General features: G+C 35.7%; 2 protein-coding genes across 4 annotated transcripts; both read left to right on the top strand.

The window, feature by feature from the left end:
• The first annotated feature begins 2,885 nt into the window (after positions 1-2,885).
• Positions 2,886-15,734, top strand: LOC149907760 (tudor domain-containing protein 7A-like). Of its 3 annotated transcripts, XM_090102825.1 has the most exons (21): positions 2,886-3,007; positions 3,140-3,254; positions 3,591-3,684; positions 3,768-3,982; positions 4,076-4,228; positions 4,328-4,486; positions 4,562-4,705; positions 4,957-5,139; positions 5,222-5,439; positions 5,683-5,797; positions 6,247-6,408; positions 6,485-6,576; positions 6,679-6,841; positions 7,253-7,489; positions 7,970-8,169; positions 8,571-8,718; positions 9,534-9,751; positions 11,953-12,157; positions 12,430-12,581; positions 12,830-12,990; positions 14,289-15,734. In XM_090102825.1, the coding sequence occupies exons 3-21, from the start codon at positions 3,600-3,602 to the stop codon at positions 14,528-14,530; spliced, it is 3,252 nt and encodes a 1,083-aa protein (XP_089958951.1). In that variant the 5' UTR covers positions 2,886-3,007; positions 3,140-3,254; positions 3,591-3,599; the 3' UTR covers positions 14,531-15,734. The 3 variants fall into 3 exon arrangements, with proteins under 3 accessions (XP_089958951.1, XP_089958949.1, XP_089958950.1); XM_090102823.1 differs by lacking the exon at positions 14,289-15,734 and having other exon boundaries at positions 2,892-3,004; positions 3,138-3,254; positions 12,830-13,348; XM_090102824.1 differs by lacking the exons at positions 3,140-3,254; positions 14,289-15,734 and having other exon boundaries at positions 2,892-3,007; positions 12,830-13,357.
• An 8,170-nt stretch (positions 15,735-23,904) lies between these two features.
• On the top strand, positions 23,905-24,782 carry Sf3b6 (splicing factor 3b subunit 6). The gene is made up of 3 exons (XM_090103398.1): positions 23,905-24,100; positions 24,251-24,369; positions 24,477-24,782. The coding sequence occupies exons 1-3, from the start codon at positions 24,071-24,073 to the stop codon at positions 24,706-24,708; spliced, it is 381 nt and encodes a 126-aa protein (XP_089959524.1). The 5' UTR covers positions 23,905-24,070; the 3' UTR covers positions 24,709-24,782.
• Positions 24,783-24,828: the final 46 nt, after the last annotated feature.

A 24,828-nucleotide genomic window follows, 5' to 3' on the forward strand; every position in this document is an offset into this window, starting at 1 on the left:
CACCGAGTTTTACCTGTATGTTTTTAAGGATATAACCACCTTTTATAATCTTAAGACTCGATTTTGACCCCTTTGACCCCTTGATGGACAGATTTAATTATTCACACTTTGAACATAGTTTATTAATAATAATCGATCGATCATCGGTAGTGGCGATTTTTCACAGCAGTGTGGCAGTATGTTGCTTTAAGGCCGGCCACATACATCAGTTTTCCTGATACGTTTTCCTGATCCGTTTTCCGAATCAGAGCCTCCGAACGCAGTAAATTCATACAAAAGCAATGAATGTCACACACATTCGATAACTTTCCGTACGGTTTTTTCTCCGTCCGTTCTTTCCGAATGCAAGCCCATGCATCAGGAATTCCTGACAGAAAAAAAACGAAACGGATGCAAAGCTTACATACATTTTGTATGGCCCGCCACACACATTCGAAATTCCGAACGGAATATCAGTCAGCGCAGCGCGATCGAGCTGAGTTGACCCGTACCGTAGTTATTGTTGGGACACCCACGAATACGTAATATTTAATTATTATTCACGATGAGTGACATTGAACAGTTAATAATTGGTGTAGAGGGGTACCCATGCCTGTGGGACCTTAATAACGAAGATTATCATAAGAGGGATATGAAAGATCTTGCTTGGCAACAAAATCCTCTAGGCGATAAAATGAACATGATAAATTTTTTTACAAAATAAACATAATTATTTATTTCATAACTATTGTTATTACAAATATAGTCCATTGAAATGTTACATTTTTTAGGCCTAATCTTGCGTTTTTTAGAGTACGTAATTTTATTTTTTTAATATGTAGGGGGGGTCAGTGTGAAGCTACAACTAAGTTTGTTGGGTGATTTGTGGGGTGCCATCTTGAAAATAGCGGTTGAAATGGTTTTTACGATATATCTCTTACACTATTTATCCGATATTTTTTTTTTAACATTATTTGTTGTAAATTAAATTCTCTACAACTTTGGTCCAGTAAGTTTTTGTTGTAGAACTATAAATAAAAAAGTTATAAGCGAAAATGTTCATTAATTAGAGTAATTTATATTTTTCAATAAAACTTTTTTTTTATCATTTTACGAAGAAATGATATCAGATCATTTTTGTAGATTGTATTTCGAGGAACAACTTTTATATACGAAATTCATGCTTCTTCCAAACGTGTGCACTCCACTGAAGCTACTCCAAGACTAATCTCGATATTCCGAACGGAAAAAAAAGGATGTGTGTGGTAGTCGTACGGAATTTTTCGTGATACGGTTTCCGAATCAGGAAAACTGCTGTATGTGGCCGGCCTAAAGGTTTTTAAACTGAGAATGTGTATTATTTAAATTGAGAATGACGTGTTCATGCATAGCCAGGGACACCAGAGAAGGGGGCAGGGGCTTCGGGTTCTATCAAATCCTTAATTTCCCAGAAATCAGTTTACAATCCATAGTTATCTAATTTTATCTTACTATACCTCTAACTTGTAACAAGAAAATATGACGTTGAATGACGCCTGTATGTTTTTTTATCCCTTTCACACCAACTTGCCAAGTTAGGTGTGAAAGGGATAAAAAACATACAGGCGTCATTCAACGTCATATTTTCTTGTTACAAGTTAATGGTCATAGTCCTCTCCAGTGTATTAGATGCTTCTTGTTCCAGCTCTTCTTAATCGGCCAGTAATAATATTTTTTAAATAAGTACCCTCTCGACCTGTCAATTAATGAAGTGAAGTTAGACGACTAGACGTCATTCATGTCAAACCTATGTACAATACGACCGACGTAACTTGGCGGGCCTGAACATAGCCTCTACGAACTTTTGCGCATGTACACTCGTAAAAAAAAGTGTTATAGGCATTTATTTCTTTTAAACTGAAATTCGAATAAAAATTTCCTTATACAGAGACCAAGTACAAATAAAATAAATATCAAAACGCTATGAGACATAAAGCAATAAAAATAACCTAATGAATTCAGGATTCACTCAGCAACTCTTAAAAAAACTTTGTCAACATTTTTTACGCCTTCTTCTTTTTCTTTTTTAAAATACTGCGTTAAATCGAATATTATTTTTCTCGCCTGGCGATTTAAAACCATATTATGCTTTGGTGGCATCTTTGTTCCCGAATAATACAAAATTCCAAGTAGAATATTCCAAATTATCACTAAAACAAACTTAAACACGAACAAATTTAAACTTAACACTCAACAATATAATAATAACAAATAATAACGATCAACTCAACGAAAACTTTTGTAACCGCCTGTACTCAAGACAGAGATAGCGACACGAACACGACACCAATGTTAACGTGTGACTGCGATACATAATTGCGTACCGAGAATTGCCGAATATGCACGAAGTTATACGACGTAAACAAAAAGGGATGTCCACTATGCGTGTCTGAGGATATTGATTAATCGATTTTTTTTTCAAATCGATTGAAATTGAATTGTGAAATATATTTATATTTAATTTTATAATAGGTTTCAAATATTCTCAATCAGTCCTTATTGTAGTGGTCGTTTATAAATAAATGATATTTAACTAAATCATGTCTTACAACCATGAAAATAAAATGTTATTAGTTTTTTTTTGCTATTAAACTCGAAATCTCTTTTACTAACGACAAAATTCAATAAGTTTGTAAAGCTATTTCGTTCAGTATCTCATATAAACAAATATCAATAAATTTCAAATCGATAAAAATCGATTGCGATATTCGTTCGAATAAAGGGATGATTGTGTTTACATAGAGTCAATCCCTAGCCTAGATCTCCGCCCCGCGCACGCCGCCTCATGCCACCAGTTCGTTCCTAAAAAACGTTCGTGCGCAGCCTTCTGCGCGAAGTTCAGGCCCGCCAAGTTACGTTGGCCGTAGTGTACTTTTCTATTGTCATAAAAATATTTCTGCCGTGTCGGAGACGAAACTTTAAAAGGGCAGTTACTAACCAAATTACTACTAACACAGTTTTTAGAGACTTCTTAATATTGATGGAAAAGGTGAGTGAATAAAAAGGTAGTTTTATATTTGTTTGCACTTATACTAGATAAAATATTTTATGACCATATTTAACTTAATTTCTCTTGCCTACGCGTACTCTTACAAAATGTTAATGTTGAAAATCTTTACAGGTGTGGTTATTTATAATAAAAAGCTACCGTCACATCGACATGTAATATTTTTTGCTAAATTCGTACCTTTAAAAATATTGGACGTGGTAAAAAAATACCGCTGGACGTAATTCAGGTTTGATGATCGATTTACTCCACAACTTACTCTTTATTTTTTTTCGATGTACTAATTAACAACGTATACAGATATATTAATTAACTAAAAAAATGGTTTAACACTAATACACTTATGTACATAATAATAAAAAATATGGTAGTTGCAATTGTTTTGAATAATGCATTGCAAACAAAGTTAACAACTTTGTATGCAATGCATTTTTATGTCCAAATTAAAAAAAAAAATTACTTATGTCACTGGAAATTTTGCAAAAACTTTTTTTAATTTACCAGTTACATGCTTTGTTATGAATAATCTATTTGGATTTTATAATAATAAATATACTCATTTCAGAAATAAAAAATGGCTGACAAAGAGCAAGTGATTCAAGCCTTGCGAGCTACACTTATTTCGGTTAAAGGTGCACTTACACTAAAGCAATGTAACCGTAAGTACTCATCAGAATTTTAGTATAATTCAGCTGAGATAATTTCCTGATATAAACAATATTTTTGTTATTATTATTTTAAGGTGATTATAAAGAATTGCAAGGGGAATGGATACCTTTTAAGAAATTAGGATATTCGACTCTTGATCAACTGTTCCAAGATGTTCCTGGTTTTAAAATCAGAAATATTAATGGAGAATGGTATGTTGATGCTGTAGCAAGTCAAGAAAGTCAGCATATTGCATCCATGGTTGCTCGGCAGAAATCAAGCAAAAAGCCAGCAAAACTGAATTATCCTGTGAGTAAAATGTTAAGTGGAAAATAATATATTATTTACAATTTAAATTGCTTATTCTTTATATGAAATACTTAATTAAATTATTCCACACAGAGTCGATTTCCAAAAAAACAAGGATCATGGCGGAAACCAGCACCAGCATCCAATTATCAAACAAACTATAATAACCAGTACTCCAGTCAATATTACAGAGTTAAAACTAACACTCCTTTTAATAATAATAATAATAACAGCTACAATGGCAAGGTAAAAAAATCATTTATAAAATATTTATTAATTATTATAAAGAAATGCAAGATTAATTATTAATATGTTATGTTATATTTCAAATAAATTTCTGTTTAGGCTAATAAATATAATAAAACGAATGAAACGAAAACTATTTATCCAAACACGAAACAAACTTTGACGAAAACAATAAGCGACAATGGAGAGAAAGTAACATCAAATGTGACAAAGAAATTTTCTTCGCAAATTTCACGAGATGTTATTTATGGTGAAGAGGTAATATAATTACAATTTAATAAAATATTCTTAAAAAAAACTAAAGAAATTTACATTTGTGTTGTTGTTTTTTAGTTAAAGCATTCCATAAAAAATGAAACAGAGACTGATAACAAAAGCACAGGAAAAATTTCAGCATCACAGAGATTATCGAACTTACGAGACAGACTGAATACAGATTTGATACCATTACAATTACCCGCACATAATAATTATTTGGTAAGTACACTGTAAGACAGTGCGCGCACGAGCAACTTTGTCTCCGCAACTTTTTTGTCTCCGCAACTATTTTGTCTCTCCCACCCATGGGCTAGTATGAAAGTGCGCGCACGTAGCGACGCAACTCCCCATACAAATTGATGGGAGAGACAAAATAGTTGCGGAGACAAAGTTGCTCGTGCGCACTGGCTCTTAATTGCAGTAAAATTTAAGTTACTTTGAAGACAAATAAACTATTATAATGATTACAGGAAAGTAGTGATCCTGTGGCGCATGTTGTTCCAGCCCACAATTTAGAACCTCCACCAGATTCAACATCTTCAATTGTTAAACTTGAATGGACTTGTAAAAAATTGGGCTTACCACATCCTGTATATAAGGTTCAAGATATAAGGCCTAAACGAGGTCCTGTTAGTTATGATTGCACTGTCAAGGTATGGTGACTCAACTAAACTATGCACTATATAAGTTTTAGTATAATTTATATCATTATTTGATGTTAAATATTTTAAACAGGTTGGGAGTGCATATTCAGTGTCATCATATCCAGATTCTTCCCCAAGTGAAGAATTAGCTAAAGAAGTTGCTTCAGAAAAATTGCTCCTAAGCATACAAAGTTCAGAAGCAGGTGGATTGCCAACTTCTTCCAATAACAAAGCAATAACTGGTCTGACAGAACTTGTGTCTGAACATGAAGCAGGACTTTTTGCCAGTATTGCTCCTCATTTGTATAGGTACATTAAGTTCACATACATATTGGTTACTAGCAGTCCGCCCCGGCTTCGCCCGTGGTACATATTTACGTTTTCTCTACGTAAGAACCATCCTCGTACTTCAAGGAATATAATAAAAAAAGAATTAACGTAATCGGTTCAGCCGTTCTCAAGTTATGCGCTTACCAACACATTTTGGGATTCATTTTTATATTATAGATTTGTTCATTTATTAATAAACTAACAATTAAAATATTGTTTAAGGGAGAAATATAATGAAAATTTGCCTAACAATTGGTTAGAACTTGTGGAGAGCTGTCCTTACATCATTAAAGATAAAGTTGTTAATGGACTTCTAGTTCTTTTACCTAATAATGAGGTGAGTGTAACTATTCTACACAAAATATATTATATTACTAGCGGTCCGCCCCGGCTTCGCCCGTGGTACATATGAAAAATAGATGTTGGCCGATTCTCAGACTTACCCGATATGCACAGAAAATTTCATGAGAATCGGTCCACCCGTTTCGGAGGAGTATGCAGACTAACATTGTGACACGAGAATTTTATATATAAGATATCTGAGTAGATACATGGTTTTATATATTTATTTAATTTTACTTTTCAAAGATTCAAAAATCAAGTTTCGAAATCATGTTTAAATTATGAAGATTCTTATAAATAAAATTTTTAAATACCATTTAATATGGACATATGAGAATAGAAGTAAATGTTTTTAATTTAATATTTATGACTTACTTCTTAATGTATACCTCCTGGGACCTGTCCTAATATGTGATTTTCTACTTTTATTTCATGTTCATATAGGATTCTAGATTGACATCTATTGAGACAACTCTACTTGATGATACCATAGATAGTGACTTACCAGCATTACAGTTCCCTGAAGATGACTTTTGGAATGTTTACATAACAGTAGCTAATTCAACACTTGAAATTTGGTTAAGAATAATTGGTCCACAGTACAGTGTAAGTTTTTTTAAACTATTTGATAAAAGCAATTTTTACATTTTCTTGGTGTTAAAGGCTATTATTTTCTTTCTAGGATCTTTTTGAAGTTCTTCTTGCAGATATGGCTAAATATTATGAACATTCAGGTGCAACAGTTGATAAATCAATGATTATTATAAATGCTTGGTATGTATATTTTTATTTTTTGCATTATTATATATCATACTTAGACATTATAATGTCTTCTAAACAAACTTACATGAAAACATTAATGATGTTTTTTCTCAGGTATGCTGTGAACTTGGATGATGGTGGATGGCAAAGGGCTAAAATATTAGACATAGAAGATGAAACAGCCACAGTGTTTTTGGGTGATCATGGGGATGATGACACAGTTTACTTAGATAAAATAAAAATACTAGAACCTCAATTTAGAAGACTGCCTGCTCAAGTGAGTTTTTCTGCTTAGATTTAATTGTTATACAGTTTTGAAATTACATTGATTTTGTTTTGAGAAATCCCAAAAAACTAATATCATTTTTATGTTAGACTAGACAAAACAATTTACAGAAAAATCAATATAGTAAAGACAATAAGTATTCATCAAGAAAAAGACTTAATTGTAATAATTGTATTAGTATTTTAATCTGGAAGCCATTGGAATATTGAATTATAAGTTATTCTTTTTGTATAATTAAGATTAACAAGTCAGTAGAAGGATTATATTATGTTACAGTAAGTATTTCAATGAGTACATTTTAATCTAGCGAAATAAAAAAGAAAACAATAATTATTTTTTTGATAAAGTCTTTAACGGTCAAATTTTATAGTTCAAATATTTTGGAATGTTTGTTATGTATAGGCGATCCTGTGTCGCTTGGAGGGTGCGGAGGAGTTGTCGGCTAGCGCTATGGGCGCGGAGCTGGTGGCGCGGCGGCTGCCCGGCGAGGTGCTGGTGGCCGCGCCGGGGCCCCGCACCGACCCCGCCGACCCCTCTGTGGCCCTCGTGCTCTATGACACGTCGACACAACGCGACCTCAACTTGAACAAAGAAATTGTGCACGACTTTTGCATCGCCGGCGCATTTACTTTGACACAGGTGTGTGCACTAAAAGTATTTTCTATAGGATGATAATTACCAGGTGGGAATAGTGTTTCATGTCTTTTGTTTAATAATGAACTAATAATTGTATTCTATTAACTTTTCAAGAAACATATGAAATATTTGAGGAGAGAGAGCAGTGGTGGCTCAGTGGTGAGACCTCGGACTTCGAATCGATAAGTCCGGGGTTCGAGACCAGGCGAGCGCGCAGGAAATAAATTGATTTTTCAATTTATCTGCGCATGTTGTAACATCACCACTGCTCGAACGGTGAAGGAAAACATCGTGAGGAAACCGACATGTCGAAGAATCAAAAGTTCGACGACATGTGTCATCCGCCAACCCGCACTTGGCCAGCGTGGTGGATTATGGCCTGTACCCCTCATAGGAGGCCCGTGTCCCAGCAGTGGGAACGTATATGGGCTGATGATGATGATGATGATGAAATATTTTGACGATTTGTCCGTGTGTGAACAGAAGCCGTGCGAGGTGGAGGTGGGGTGCGTGTCGGAGGAGGGGCGCGTGTGGGTGGCGCGCGCGGGCGGCGCGGCGCTGGTGCGCGGCGCGCTGGCGCTGCTGACGGCGGGCCCGTACCGCCGCCCGCTGCCCGCCGCGCCGCAGGCCCCGCCGCCGCACGCCGCCGCGCTCTACATCGTGCGCACGCTCGCTGGCGACTGGTACATATCCCGATCTATAGTCTATTCTAGCGCCTTGGTGTCCTTTTAAATATAAATTTGTCAAGTTAGTCACTTGAACTTTCTTCTTTTATGGCTTTTGTGGTATACTGTCTTAGTTCAATGTCATTTTTGGCGTCATGTTTAACTCTCCCGATTATGTGACCCGCGTATCTAGCTGTGACCCGCGGTGTTACCCACATTGCTCCGCTCCTGTTAATCTTAGCGTGATGATACATAGCCTTCCTCGATAAATGGGCTATCTAACACCAAAAGAATTTATCAAATCGGACTAATAGTATCTGAGATTTGCGCGTGCAAACAAACTCTTCGGCTTTATATTACATATATTATTATTAGTATAAGTAGAGATATTAAGAATGTAATATGATTGTTTTTCATAGGGTGCGATGCACGATAATCAGCGGTTTGGATGGCGAAGGCACAGTGCGCACGCTGCTGGTGGACAGCGGGCTGATCCTGCGCGCGCCGCTCTCCTCTCTCGTCCCCTTACAGACCTTCTCGCCGGCGCTCAACGCCTACCCCTATCAGGTACGCACTTTCTATTCATAGATATTTACCTTTTTAACAACAATGTCTCTGATATAGCTCATTCAAAGGCAAAGATATTTAAGAAGCTGAAGCTGAAAAACTATAGCTGTCAACACGTACCTACGATTACGATTGCAGGTACACATCTCCAACCTCGTGTAATACGACTGAGCTAATAATTGTCATGTGTAGTACTATTGAAACTTCTCCGTGAAAGATCGGCGCAAGTGCGTAACAGTGAAGCACTCTTGGAATATTTCCCTCTGCAAACGATGCAAGTGCGTCATAGGGTCTGCATGCTTTTGTACTGGCTCTTCACGTAAATGCCTCATGGCAGTATAAGGATGTTTTTCCACCAATAATGTGCGAGGATGTGCAGCGTTGAATGTGTTTGTAAATAATCTTATCAGTTTAGCGTTTGAAGCGATATTATTGGTTATTAACAAACACATTTGACACAAATTAAAATTCCACCCTCACCACCTGGATGCATGGCGGTCTACCACAGTCCGCAATTCTCGGCATTTTTTACCGAGAACAACGACCTTGTGGAACGTTTTACCATCTTCTGTGTTCCCTAATGGATTTGACGGGGAAACCTTCAAGAAAAGGGCATATTTATTTCTCAAAGGTCGGCAACACATTCGCGGTGACCCTAACATCGCGAATGCTTATGGGCGGCGGGCATCACTTTCCATCAGGTGCCCCGCCTGCTCGTTTGCCCGCTTTAACGATGGAAAAAAAAACATCCCTCGCTACGCACGCCCACATCGCTGGTGGAAACGCAGCCTAAACCCGTATTTTCCCGTTGGCAGGCGATGCAAGTGCGGCTGGGCTCAGCGGAGCGCGCGGCGGCGGCGATGGCGGGGCGGCTGCGCGAGCTGCTGCTGGGCGTCAGGGTGCTGTGCCGCGCGCTGCCCGCCGCACCGCAACAGGGCCCGCCGCACGTCGAGCTGTTCGTGCGCACCGGGCCGCAGAAGATACTCCTCTCTGTGAACAACTCGATACTCGCCGAATACGACTGTTTGCAACTGTGAGTGTGTGTTATATTGCATTATTGGTAGATGTACCCGCAAATTTTAGAAAAAAAAATATTATGTTGTTTTATAGTCTACTCTGTAGGTTCAGTTTAATTAACTAAGATAGGCAGTATGACAGTATGTATATATATATATATTTTTTATAACAAGCATTTTAGTAAAGTAAAATAGATTATTATTAGTTTCATCCATTTGGTAGTTTACTCAATCTTTAGAGTTCTAACACACGAACGGCAAGTTCTGAACGGCAGCCGTCGACATATTAACTACTGCTGCCGACGTGGCGACGGCTGAAGTAGCCTCTGCCGTTCTTCTGTTATAACGCTTACGCAAAACAAGATGCATGAATTAAGTATTTTCTTTCTGTTTTGGTCTTGTAATAATCTATAGTTTAGAAAAATAGAAAACAATTATTGTGCACTAGAGCACCTGCAGCAATGACAAAAACATAAAATATTATGCATGTACCATAATAAGGCTTGACTTGACTTGAGCTTTGACTGATTTATTAACACTACATATAAACTTATAAATGTGTATGGTTGAGTTATATGTGCCTTGTCTAACTTGATACCTGTCTCGTAAAAAATGTACAATTAACATATAAACAAAAAATCTTGAGAAGAAAGAGCTGTCTAGTTTTTGCGCAGAATTACTGATATTGTAACCAATGCTCATCGAATGCACCTAGACGAATTTCTTATCTAAACACAATTAGAATTATTCGATTTCATAACAACATTCCGGCCGTAAATGTGAGAATGACCTGTAATTAGAGCGTGGCCGTTCACCGCGGCTTTCACCGCGGTTACGTCTGTTCGGCATCATTAACGAGCGTCGGCCTTCAACATTTTATTGTTTATATATTAAAGATACGGCTACCGACTTTCAATTAAATTTTATACGAACATACAATAAAAAAAATAAGATTAAGTATTTATATTTCACCAAAATGTTACTGTTTCTTCATGACTAATGTGTGCATGTGCACTTTCTCTAAAAGCAATCGCGAAATATTCTCACACGAATCTAGAGAGAGTATTGTCTAAATAAAATTTATCGTAGAAAGTTTCAAAAACATTTAAAGTGTTAATGTAGTTTATAGACAAAAAGTATATGTGTTTCGAATTCATTACGAGTTTGATTTCTACTTGAAACACAATTTCGTCATGTGACACAACCATAACATTAAAAAAATTGAGCTCCATCAAGTGGCATTGCTCGATTTTTGCTTGAATAAAAATAAGCTATTTCCTTATAAATTTCGGAGGGTTTATTAGTAGGTAGTTTATTAGTTTTTAAATTTGGCATGTAAGAACAACAAAAAAAAATATCTTTTATTTTTCACCAATTAATTCACTTAAGATTCAATTTAAGGCGTTCTAGTTGTTGTATTTATAATGAATAATTCCCGAAATTCATCATATTGGTTACTCATATTATGTCATATAAACAGTATTTGAGTGTGTATAAGACTTAATTTTGAAGGCTAAATCAGTAAAAAAATATTAATGCAGGGAATTTTTTGTGATGATGGATTTTAAAATCAGCTACTCAAGTTTCATGTGATCTACATAAAATAATCTTATCTCATTTTTAAATAAAAAGTATATACACTAGTTGTTATTCTAGATATGGGTTACGTTATTTATTTTGACTACATGCATCTTGGCTAGGATAAGTTTAAATTTCATGCAGCAAAGCTGCTCTATAGCGTGTTAGTGTTATTGTCAACCTTCTGTCTATGAAAGGGATTAAAATGAGAGAATGCGAATACCTAATAGTCCAGGATAATAGCCCCCCCGCAACTGGAAAAAAATGTTATCAATTATCTAGTATACGTCGTAGGTAGTATGTAGTATTTTTAAATTAGATCTATTGACACACTAGTAACAACTAGACAGAAAGCCTATAAAAAGATCGTCAAAAAGTAATCCAGCAACATTGTATAGAACATTCATTGAAATATACACTTTATCTCGTGGTAGCAATCTTCAAAGTCTATGATCGTATCGCTCATCAAAACATCTGCCTAATACATGCATCAGCAGTTTTTCTTGAAATTTGAATACGCACACTTTTGAGTGTGATTTTGTATAGATATAGCTTAGTTGTATATTGTACGCAATGATTTCGTCACAATTTAACTTATTTATTGTACGAAATGATAACGTAGTATTGTATGGACCCTTAGCGGCAAGCTGCAGGACGAGGACAAGGAGACGGAGGTGCCGAACCACGTGGAGGCGTTGAACAAGAAGAAGGAGCGGATATTCCGCACGTGCTCGGGCGGGCGCGCGGACGACAAGCCGCGCCTGCTGCCGCCGCCCGCGCTGCCCGCCATCGGCCAGTGCTTCGACGTGCACATCACTATGGCGGCGCACCCCTGGAACTTTGTCGTGAGTTGGGGTTTTACTTTAATACAAACGTTTGGATTGATTATGAGTCATGTCGATAGCCAGTAATGTTCCCACAGTAGAGACATGCACCTTTTAAGGATTAGAGAACAATCCAACATAAGCATTTGCAAAGTGTGAGTTGAAGTAATTGCTTAAAGAGTTAAGATAAAAGGTAATAGGAGAAAGAGCTGAGTGAATGAATTTAACATAAAGAATATAGAGTTTAGCTCTAAATACCAATAGGGTTGTTATCAATCGTGCATGTGTTACAGGTGCAGCCAAATAGTTCCAGGCACACTCTGCAGACAATGATGGAGTCATTACAAGTTGAGTGTCCCAAAATGTCGGAAGATGAGGCTCCTGCAAACCCAGCCAGCGGCGAACTCTATACAGCATACTACGATAAAGATTCGTCGTGGTATAGGTACGTACTTGGGCTTAAAAATAAAAATACGGATCTTTCTTTGAGAATGCTTTATTTTGTTTCAACTAACATGTAGTTAACATTAAGATTAGCACGCCGGCTACTGATGATATATTGACCTATTTTTGCTTTGAAAGTTAACATTTTTAACGGATTCTTTGTAATTTCAACTAGAGATTAAAATTGTATGAACATAACTTGACAAAGAAACATGACAATGACTAAGAAGCAATTCTTACTGTACACAGGGTGGTGATAGCGAGCTGCGTGTCGTCGGAGATGGTCTCCGTGTACTTCTGCGACTACGGCGACCTGGCGATACTGGCGAGTCGCGCGCTGCGCCCCGTGCCGGCCGCCGTGCCGCTCGCGCGCTCGCTGCCGCCGCAGGCCATCAAGGCGCGCCTCTACGGTGAGCACACACGCATACACACACTACGGCGACCTGGCGATACTGGCGAGTCGCGCGCTGCGCCCCGTGCCGGCCGCCGTGCCGCTCGCGCGCTCGCTGCCGCCGCAGGCCATCAAGGCGCGCCTCTACGGTGAGCACACACGCATACACACACTACGGCGACCTGGCGATACTGGCGAGTCGCGCGCTGCGCCCCGTGCCGGCCGCCGTGCCGCTCGCGCGCTCGCTGCCGCCGCAGGCCATCAAGGCGCGCCTCTACGGTGAGCACACACGCATACACACACTACGGCGACCTGGCGATACTGGCGAGTCGCGCGCTGCGCCCCGTGCCGGCCGCCGTGCCGCTCGCGCGCTCGCTGCCGCCGCAGGCCATCAAGGCGCGCCTCTACGGTGAGCACACACGCATACACACACTACGGCGACCTGGCGATACTGGCGAGTCGCGCGCTGCGCCCCGTGCCGGCCGCCGTGCCGCTCGCGCGCTCGCTGCCGCCGCAGGCCATCAAGGCGCGCCTCTACGGTGAGCACACACGCATACACACATGCAAACGCACAGACTCGTACTTACTTGAACACACCACACGCACGCGCAAGGAGACACGCTCGCATACACACTTACACGTACGAGCACAGACTCGTACTTACTTGAACACACACACACACACGCACGCTTAAGGAGACACGCTCGCATACAATAGACAATAGACAAATATTTATTCACAAAAATAACACATTATTACAACTGACAATCAACAATAACTAAACATAGAAAAAATACAAATAAAAAACACGAAACACATAAGTATGACAATTTCATACATAATAAATAAATAAGTAAATAGGTTGCTAATCAGTGTTATGACTGTGAAACACGCACGAGCACAAATACGCACGCTCACAGAGACACGCACTTACTTATACACACACGCACGCACAGAGATATGCTCGCATATAAAACTCACGCGTACTTACTTGCAGGTGCACACAGATACACTCGTATCACATGAACTGTCTCACGCATACGGACACACTAGCGCGCGTCTTTGTCATGTTTATAGTCACGTTGACAGGATCTAAAAAAATGTTACAATAAAACAGTCACATCTCAGGGCATTATATCCATGTGTGATATACATGTACATAAATCGAGGAGGATATAGTTTTAATTTTGAAATTTGCTTTATACACATAGTACTTATCTACTGGCTAAACCTGGGTATATGTCATCTACCAAATTTTAGTCACACAAAATGATTTCTATGTAGTTGCATACATATTTACGTTTTGTAATTTTTCAGATGTATGGCCTCTGCACCAAGACTGGTCAGTAGAAGACTGTTTAAAATTCCAAGAATTGTGCGTCGAGCAACAATTCGTTGCGATATGTAAAGATGTCGGGAAAGACCCGTTGAATCCCAGCGAAGCCTTGCTCACACTGGACCTTATCGACACATCGACTGACGAAGACATATATCTCAACAAACAACTCGTGGCCGAAGAAAGAGCGCGGCTCGGGTCCGCATCAACCGAGAAGAAATAAACGACGTTACACGATCCGAAACCTTGTGTTTTACCTAAGCTCAGCTATACGTCTTGCTTTGCTTCATATGGGTTTGGCCGTGCATGTAGTGTTCACTTGTAATCTAATGAACATGTATCTATTATAAATACATTTTCAGCAACTACATTTATATAGAAACAAATGATTTCTTTTCGGTCAATAGGGAAAAAATACTTTGTTTTAAGTAGATAAAAATATCTTAATACATATGCATCAAATAATCCGTAATAAGGAACCCATGAAAACTGCAAGTGAGAGGCCATATTGTACTGTTGTGAGTGTGTCGGTTGACAGCTGTACAAGAATTTACGATGTATTGTGGCATGGCATCCTGTGGGTAATAATCGATTTGAGTATTTATTCCTTTTTACTTATGGCTTAATATACTTTAACGATTCCTATTGTTTATTCTAGATTTATAGCCAATAATGGTTCTTAGTTTAGTGTTTTCTTTTGTTGATGTTACATGTTTAATTTTATGAACACTTATTATGTTACTGATTGTTTTGATAACAAAAAATTCCACTTTAACAGTAAGTTATCGTAGTATTCCAAATGTTTCACAAGGATTTTAAAGTAAATTTTGTTATTGATTTTACTTGGCGGAATGTGATAAAAAAACAACTTCAATACTCATGCCTAATTATTATCTCTAGATTTATAAGTAATGTGTAAGGTTTAAGAGTAAAGTATTAAAGCAATTTAGGTTGGCAACTTATTTTTTTATTTCAATTAATGGGACATTAAAATTTAAAATGCCACAAAATGTTGTTACTGGTAGTAGGTAACTTGTATGTCTAGAGATAAAACTTTAAGTTGATAAGAGCGGAAACTTTTTTTGCGTTTTTATAGATGTTGGGTTTACTGAGATGATGAACAGAAATCCATGAAGAAAAAAAATTACAGATTCCAGTTATAAAAATAGTTTTTTCCTTGTTGTTTATAAAGACTGTCGCTGTGTAATCACATAGTAAAATGTTATAAAGACAAAATGTATTGGAAAGTCTCGAATCCATTTACTTGTATTCCATATTATAGAAATAGATCGTAAGAAATAGGCAGTTAATAAATGTATCCGCATGCCAGTTAAAACATTTATATCACTTCTCAATTGTTTTATTATAATAGGAAAAAGTTTATTGTCGTCCACTTAAAACTCAATAAAAATATCTGTATTTGAAAATGTGTTTATTATTTAGTTCCAACTTCCATATTTTATTTTAAGTATGTATAATCAATATTGTAAAGAGAAGATTTGTTTATGATATAACTCAGAAACTGTGTCTGAAAATTATTTACCATTTAAAAACATGTTTTTTGAGTTTATAACTTGGTATTTAATTTAATCCATAGTATTAATATATTATCTACGAATATATTATACTTAATGACAAAAAAAAATGTATGCTGTCGTCAAGACACACCATAATAAGGATCAATTTAAAAATATCAAATTAAGGATAGGTGTTGCAGCACTGCTACAGCACTTGCTACATGTTTAGACCTGTGGTTTAGACTTGCAAGCTGCTGTCGGACATTTCTTGCAGATGGAAACGCGGCCTAAGACATAGATAGGCAATTATTGTACCCTACTCTAAAAGTATAGTTATTTCGGCCCTGTTCTTCAGATATAAAAAGCCTACTAAAAATAGTTATTTCGCATTTATCAACCGAGTTACCGCTAATTTTGTTAATCCATCTAGAACTTCGGGATCATGGACGTATAAAAAAAGACGGACGGTATATCGCCCAAATATTGAGTGAAGCCTAGTAATGGCGGCGAAACATCCATGTGTGTGTGCCATGTTGCCATGGCAACAGCTGTCCTGATGACAATGGCGGCTGTATTTTTTTCTATAAATTTTGCCGTAATAATTTTGTCATCTATCTATACATATAATAAAATCGTAGGAAAGTCAAAACTGTACATTAAATATTTTTTTAAAAGAATACTTGATCCATGATCTATAATCGATATAGAAGCCAAAAATATAGTTTTTAGAATTTTTGTCTGTTTGTCGGTTTGTCTGTTTGTCTGTTTGTCTGTATGTATTTCCGGGCTAATCTCAGAAAGTACTGCATAGATTTACTTCAAATTTTGCATGAATATTCCTAAGAGGTCGGGTGAGGATAGTTTAAACATATTATCATGATATCACCTTCGCGGGAGGAGCTGTGAACCTTTATTTTTCTTACATATTCCGTGTACTACGACAGCGTACAATCTAAAGACTCATGTTTAAATGTTGGTTTCGAGTAAGCCATGCTATTATCTAGCTTTACAAAATAAAAACTATGTCATTTACGTAATTTGGGCAGAGAAACAGTTTAATGAATTTAGTAGTATAAAGACAAATTTGAAACAGCGCCATCTATGAGATTTCGTAAAAATCAAATCAATTTACATGTTATCACTACTGAACAACTGTTGAAAATTAATAATTTAAGGGCTGATTTTTCAATCGTTGGTTAAAACTTATTCATCGAATAACGTATTAAACTACCATTTCAAAAATGTATTCTAATTGTCCGTATTTGACAGTTTACAGGTGACATTTTAAAATGTTCGTGTAATACTTTATTGGACGGATAAATTTTAACCAAGGATTGAAAAATCGGGCCTAAATATAATCATGTTATTTATTTAACTCTTTAACCCATATCTTCCTTTCCCTATAAGGTGCGCTTATATTTCGTGTGAATATACTACATTTTTAAAAGTGAGGGTAGATGTTTATTATTTTAAGTCAAACTAGACACCATTACAATTAATCTAATATTGATTGTGTTCATTGGTTACATTTTTAATCTTCGTGTTTTATAAGATGAAAATGACACCCATCACGAAAAAATGTCAAATTTTCGTCAGCGCCATCTTGGATTATAGTTTTGACCTCATATTCGTTAATAGCTACCCCAAAAACCATGAAAATGACACCCATGACGAAAATATGTCAAATTTTTCGTCGGCGCCATCTTGGATTTTAATTTTGACCTCATATTGATTAATAGCTACCCCAAAAACCATGAAAATGACACCCATGACGAAAAGATGTACAATTTTCGTCGGCGCCATCTTGGATTTCAGTTTTGACCTCATATTCGTTAATAGCTACCCCAAAAACTATGAAAATGACACCCATCACGAAAAAAAGTCAAATTTTCGTCGACGCCATCTTGAATTGTTTCACCCCACCAACCTATTCAACAATCCATAAAAAAGAGCATCTCAGGCAAGGTAATTTTTAAAACATAATTTTAAATTACAAATAATTGGATAAGAAAATTATACAGTTTACTCTTATAAAGTATCAAAATATATTTCAAATCACGAAAACGACAGTGCACGCAAAATAATCTTTTTCTAATTCGTTTTATTTTTGGGACGAGGAGCGATACACCCGTCCTTCCAAGAGCGCTTCTGAGCGCGGTCTGACGACCCGCGACCGCGAGAGCAAAATGTATGAAGAAATCGACAAGTATTTTTAATTTAGCTTGAAATAAAATTTTGATTTAGATACAAAAAAATTATCAGAATCTATAAAGGACTATATATCCCTCAATAATTTATAGGTAAGAAGATAGATTAGGCTTTTAATTTTCTTAAAAGTGTACCGGTTTAGACCCCATTTTTTTGCATTTTATGCCATCATTGTGCTGGGAAAATCGTATTTCAGCGACAATTTTGTATGACGTCGTACAATTTTTATAAGATGATCGTAGAACTGAATATATTATCTTTAAATTAAGATATTACTTTGTTCTCGCGTGTAATTGCTTTGAGTTAAAATTGTACCGTAAAATAGCGTTTTTTTGTTAAAAATCTGTAATAGCACCCTTAATGTCCAACGTATGGTTCAATCATTGGAAGTATCTCGGGTAATTTTGGAGGATATTTTTCAGGAAGGAGAGGAGGGGCAGCCAACCACATATCAAACTACTACGTTTTAGTACCGAAAAAAATGTTATTGCCAAATGAAACATAAATTTTGCACTCACAACTGTACAAGTTATGATTTTTATTCTGACTTTGCTGTTATCTGATTATAATATTTATCGTTATGGCTATCGAGGTACCGACCGTACTGGGATGAGAGTACATGATATTATACCTACTCATCATCCAGGATTGCTTAGAGCATTTTCACACTGAAAAAGATGTTTTCTTTGAATCGTAGTTGCTTCATTTATTTATTTTTAATCATTTTACATAATATGTTTTATATTTGCCCATTTTCATTATATTTTATAAATAAAATGGAACCAACATAACTTTGTTGTGTAGGTATCATTTCTCTATTAATAATCCGTAGGCATATTTTCCGAGCACCCCATTTAAGGTGCGGTCCTGAAATTATAAAAAGTTAATGTATACTTTTGCCTAATATAAGCTCAAGATCATTTTTAGATAAAAATAACAAAAAGAACTTATTTATTAAAATTTAGTAGATAAAAGAAATTATGTTACGATTTTATAAGAAAACACAGTATATTTATTAGGCGGCGGTGATCTCTTCCAGGCAAAAGATATTCATCAGCTCAATAAAATTGAATAGTTGTTGTTAGTTATTCTTTAAATTCACTGATTGTAATGAGCATTTCCGCATGCAAGTTGTATCGTAGTTTAGATATATCATATAGTTTTGACACATTACAGTTCCAACAAAACCCTCAAATTTTTGAGCAGAGTTGAGCAAGATAATTTAAAAAATGTGCTGTGTTAAGTATTATAGAAAAGGTTAGTTCGTTGATAATTATCATTTCTTCATCATTTACATGGGTGTTGTTAAATGTTAGTAAAAATAAACTTTGACTGTTAATACTTTTGTTCAGTATTTACCTGTATGATTATTGCTTGGTAATTAATATGTATATTTTCATGTCGTATAGCTAATTATAAACATAAGTGTGATGTGAAACTAGCTGGATTTATTTTTACACACTCACAGCCATATATTTTATATTAAAATAGTGTAAATCATAATATTTTTTCACAATTAAAAATATTTCCTTTTTTCTGATGGTGTTGGCATCGAATTAAACCGCGCTGTCGTTTCGTTCACTAAAAGTGATGTTATGAGGACCGAATATGTAGCCGCCTCAACTTACGGAAACGAGAGTAACCTGCGTTGTCTGTTAGTTATTGTATAGTCGAATTTAACGTTACATGGAAATTGGAATCTAAATATATTATGTATACTTAGGTATATTAAATCTGTACATGAAATATATTTCCTAAATAACTATCACGGGGTGATTAGGGATCGACACTGATGCCAAAGAAGCAAACAGTAAAATTTTTGTCCGTATAACCGGTATAGAAACAAAAACTACTCGACGGATTTAAACGAAACTTGGTACAATTATTTTTCATATTCCTGAGCAGAGCAGTAACTCCATTTTTAAGCTTTCGTCGCGTGTGCAACCTTAATGGTTAAAGCTAGACAGAAATCATGTATGAAAGAAATGTTCTCCTTATTATATAAAAAATATCTCCCGACATCATAAATGTCTATCTTTTATGGTTGACTCACAATAACACGTGTAACTTCCGATAGCTTAGGAGTTCGAAGCTTTCTGATTATATTTGTCTATAACACTCTCAGTCCGTTTTAACTCAATTTTTCTTTTCATGCATCAGTGCCACCTAAAAAATCTTTATCTCGAAATTCGAGCAAAGCTAAGAAAATAAGAAATAAGAGTTCTCAAGAATCGTTAGAGGTATACTCTAGGCCGAAAACAACACGTGTTATGCCGAGAACCTGAAACCGCTTCACAACGAGAATTGCGGCTCACAGCTGACCGCGAACGGCATGTACTATCCCGTGAGACCGAAACCTTCACTGAGAGGGTATAACGCCTCACAGCTGATCACGGCCGTCACATTTTATCTCGAGAATCCGAAACTTTTACTCAATATGAAGACCGTTTGACAAATGATAGGGTGCACCATAATATTATTCGATCTCTTGAAGATGAACATGAGCATAAGCAATGACTAGAGTAGGGACGCGAATATTACAATTAATTGAGACAAAAACGATTATTAAGTTTGTTTAATGAAAGATTAAGAATTGAAACTATTCGGTCTCTGGAAACGGACGAATAGCGAGAGGCCCCTCTTACTGCAGACAGATTTCGCATAGTCTTAATGACTTAGAGGTAAACATAGAAGATCAATCTACGAATTCGGTGGTGGGGTCCGACAAATATAAAAGTGGGTTTTCTTATAACCTCACAATTGATTACAGATCATCTTCTGTATAGGCGATATTAACGTAGTATGTTATTTTTGTAATGCTTTAAAGTGGAGTAAGGAGTCGGCTTTCGTTTGAAGATACACCGGAACCTTTGAAATCACTACTTTTAGAGGAACATACTGTGCAATGTAAACTGTTATTAGACAATATTCGCTCTTATAGTAGCGCGTTTCAAATGATCCTTTGGTGCTCAACAATTATCAGAAGGTCCTTTCATGCTTACTTTTAAGATACAAGGTCAAGTTTACCATTTGATAGGATCCCTTTTGCCTGAAGGCCAACCTAAGTTTCTTTAAATATATTTTGTATTCGACTACAACGAATAGTCGAATACAAGAATTATCAATATTTCTCGAATTTAAAACTGAACTCATTTCACAATTTTAGAACATGTTTCATCAGGTTAATTCGTATGTATGCAGTTTTAAATCGACATTAGAAGCTTTTCCTCAAGATGGTGATATTAATATAAGATTGTTTACTCAGGAACTCCCTGGGCGTGTATAACGCCCAGGCCACAGTATTACAATTTTTCCTACAGCAGGGCGACGAATGTATTTTCGCATAGCAAAGGAGGGGAACTCGCGGGGGGTCAAGTGACGCGGGCCACGTACCATTAACATGCTTAGTTTGTGGTACCGAGCGCGAAAGAAAGTCATCGTGTTTTTGTTTTGTTACTATGTAAACTAACGTAATTTAATACTTAGGTACATATTCTATAACGGTGCGCTCAAACTGTTAATCTACATTTAATTTAGATTATTATTTGAAATACTAAGTAATGTAGAATTTAAATCACATTCCTTCATGTTTTCCTCAGATTTTCAATTTTCTCCGATTTTAAGATTTTCAGAGTGTTCAATTTTAATGTAGTTAAATTTTATAAGAGACAATTAAGAACATTCAAAAATAAAGTGTCACGTATTTTTTTTAAACGACGAATGACCTAAAACGACGTAATCGCGGACGAAGTCGCGGGCAACAGCTAGTTAAAACATAAGAGAAATAACTTGCTTCCCTGTGGAATGTAATCCCTTGTGTTTTGTTATTTAAAATTGTACTGTTGCGACACCATTTAACCACGCAAGACGGCATTTTAAATATTTTTTGTGAAACAGTGACGCAGTTAATCAGTCGGTAGGTCACGACGTAATGGCAGCTGACTAGCTTACTATGGTGAGAGTGTGTGCGTGTTTATTGTCTTTACACGATCGCTAGCTTACTATGGTGGCTTCACGTTGTTTGTTCGTAATACGGCGTCCGTCTTTTTTTATACGTCCATGTTCGGGATTTTAAGAGCTTGGCGTGATGAGATAATTAATGTTAGATTTTTTTATATTATAAAATATGATAGTACAAGGATATTATCGATATTATGATGAATACAATATAAGTACATATAGGGTAAACCACCCAATTATTGGCACTTTAAGCAGCTACTTCACAAAACCGGTGAAATTTGTATGTACAATAGGCGTGACGAAAGATTTTGAAATTCTCTTCCATAATGTGTGTATACGTTTACTATACAAGAAAAACCCTATATTTCGGTAATATACTTAAATTTAACGAAGATTAAAGCCATTTTTCAAAAAATATTTAATATCTGTGCCAAAACAGCTCGCAGGTGTCATGGCGTAGGCGTGACGTCAAACTTTGGTAAATAGGTAATTATTTGTACGCATTGCGAAGAAAATTAAAAAAGTCTTTATTTAATATGTGTTATAGAAACGAATTACAAAGTTTATAAGTGGTGTGCAGTATTGCAGTGTGAATCCACATAAAAACAATGCTCAAAAATGTGTTAGAAATTATTTCAAGCGAAAAAATAATAAGAAATTATTGTATAAAGTTGGCGCGGAGAATCCCGAACCATGTATTCGTGAATTCGCAATTATATTTCTGTTCTGAGTCGATAAAGCATACGTGAAACAATAGAAAATAAATAAAAATGCGTATTCTCAACATATTCATAACAACAAAATACATCTGACGTGAGTTGTTTACTTATGCGTGACGTCACGCGTGTTTTAGTCAAAATGGCGAACTTCAGAATTTCAATGTTTTATTTTATTGATAATCTCATTAATCTTAATGTTTTTAAGATTTCTAAGTCGCTATATTTAATTTATTTATTATACATTTTCCTTTAAAAACACTAATACGATCATTTATGGATACTGTCGTCATGCCTATTATGTTTTAATTTAGAAAAAAACATTTATACTGGTATTCTAATCTATGGAGAATATTATAAAGTACTTTTCAATTTTAAATAAAATTTTTCTTTAAAAGAAAAACCAAAAATACCAGTTGCTGGCATAGTCAAACCTTTTATTGGCAGTGATTGTTACCAATTATTGTCACTATTCAAGACTGAAAAATATTTACTAGCTTAAGTAGGGCTTTCAAAGTGTGTACTATGACATTTTAAAGTTAATTTGTACCATTCATAAATTAACAGAAATTAATTTTGAAATAAACAAAATAAAAGACTTTGTTAAAAGAAATGTCACATTTATTTGTAGAGGAATATACCATTTCAGTTGGAACGCTTATTTTTAAATATGGTTTTAGACAACCAAAAACCTACTTAAATAAAACATAGAACAATTTTAGCTTACGATTATCTTACACATAATTAAATCACAGCTCTGATTGAATGAGATCATAAGTAATTTATAAGTTTCAATTAACATTTCTGTGTGCAAAACTGGAGCATGACAATAAATTGGTAGAGTGCCAATAATAGGGTTATTTACCCTACGTTCCGAAATTTTTCGTTTTTTGTCGACCTTGTTATTTACTTTATGATCATAGTTTATGTTTATTGCTTAAGACAGTGCGCGCACGAGCAACTTTGTCTCCGCAACTATTTTGTCTCTCCACCCATGGGCTAGTATGAAAGTGCGCGCACGTAGCGACGCAACTCCCCATACAAATTGATGGGAGAGACAAAATAGTTGCGGAGACAAAGTTGCTCGTGCGCGCTGGCTCTTATTTATATATTTTTTGTATCTGGCAATGACACAGGAAGTGTCAATTCTGGTGTCACCTGTCAACTGTCGAAATGACATAAGAATTGAGAAATGAGAGACGCTGTTCATTGATATTCTCAAAGTGCTGTTGTTTAGAATTTCACCATAGTTTTATATTATTTGCTACTGATTTAAATGAGATTATATTGAAATTATCACTCGTTTCTACCACTATCTACAAGCTTTCTTCTCTGTAAAGTTAAAAATTAAAGGACTTGAAAATGGCATTAGCTCTTCAGAGGCGTGCTAATGTAGGTTTTGTTATGTTAATAATAGGTATACTTCTATCAAACTTAGTGTTTTGATTCCACAATTCACCTCGTAATCATGAGGAAATTTTAACAAACTTTTCACACAAACTTACGATGCCTTACACTATTATATTATTACTTTATTTCCAGGTCAGACTTCCTCCAGAAGTAAACAGGATCCTCTATATTAGAAACTTGCCATACAAAATATCAGCTGAAGAAATGTATGATATATTTGGAAAATATGGAGCAATTAGGCAAATAAGAGTGTAAGTTTTATTATTCAGTATAATTTTGTATCATGATATGAATACAATACACAATGACTTCCTATTGATTTAAGTTATGCATTATAATATTTTTAATCATGTTTTAGTGGAAATACACCAGAAACAAGAGGAACTGCATTTGTTGTATATGAAGATATATTTGATGCTAAAAATGCATGTGATCATTTATCAGGATTTAATGTATGTAACAGGTATTTAGTTGTCTTATACTACAGATCTAACAAAGCATTCAAAGGAATGGACATTGAGAAGAAACAAGAAGAAATTGATACACTTAAAAAGAAATATGGAATATCATCAGAGGACTTACGTAAATAACACATGAAATATGTATTTTAATAAATAAATCTTACTTGTAATGTAATTTAAGTCAAATAAATGAGAAACTTAAATATGCTGTATTTTATTTTATTGTATAATAGGTATATACATTAGTAG

The sequence above is a fragment of the Colias eurytheme genome, chromosome 6, assembly GCF_061535395.1.
Source record: "Colias eurytheme isolate Ceu_HAF_F1 chromosome 6, ilColEury1 Martin Lab GWU primary, whole genome shotgun sequence".
Lineage (NCBI taxonomy): Eukaryota > Metazoa > Arthropoda > Insecta > Lepidoptera > Pieridae > Colias > Colias eurytheme.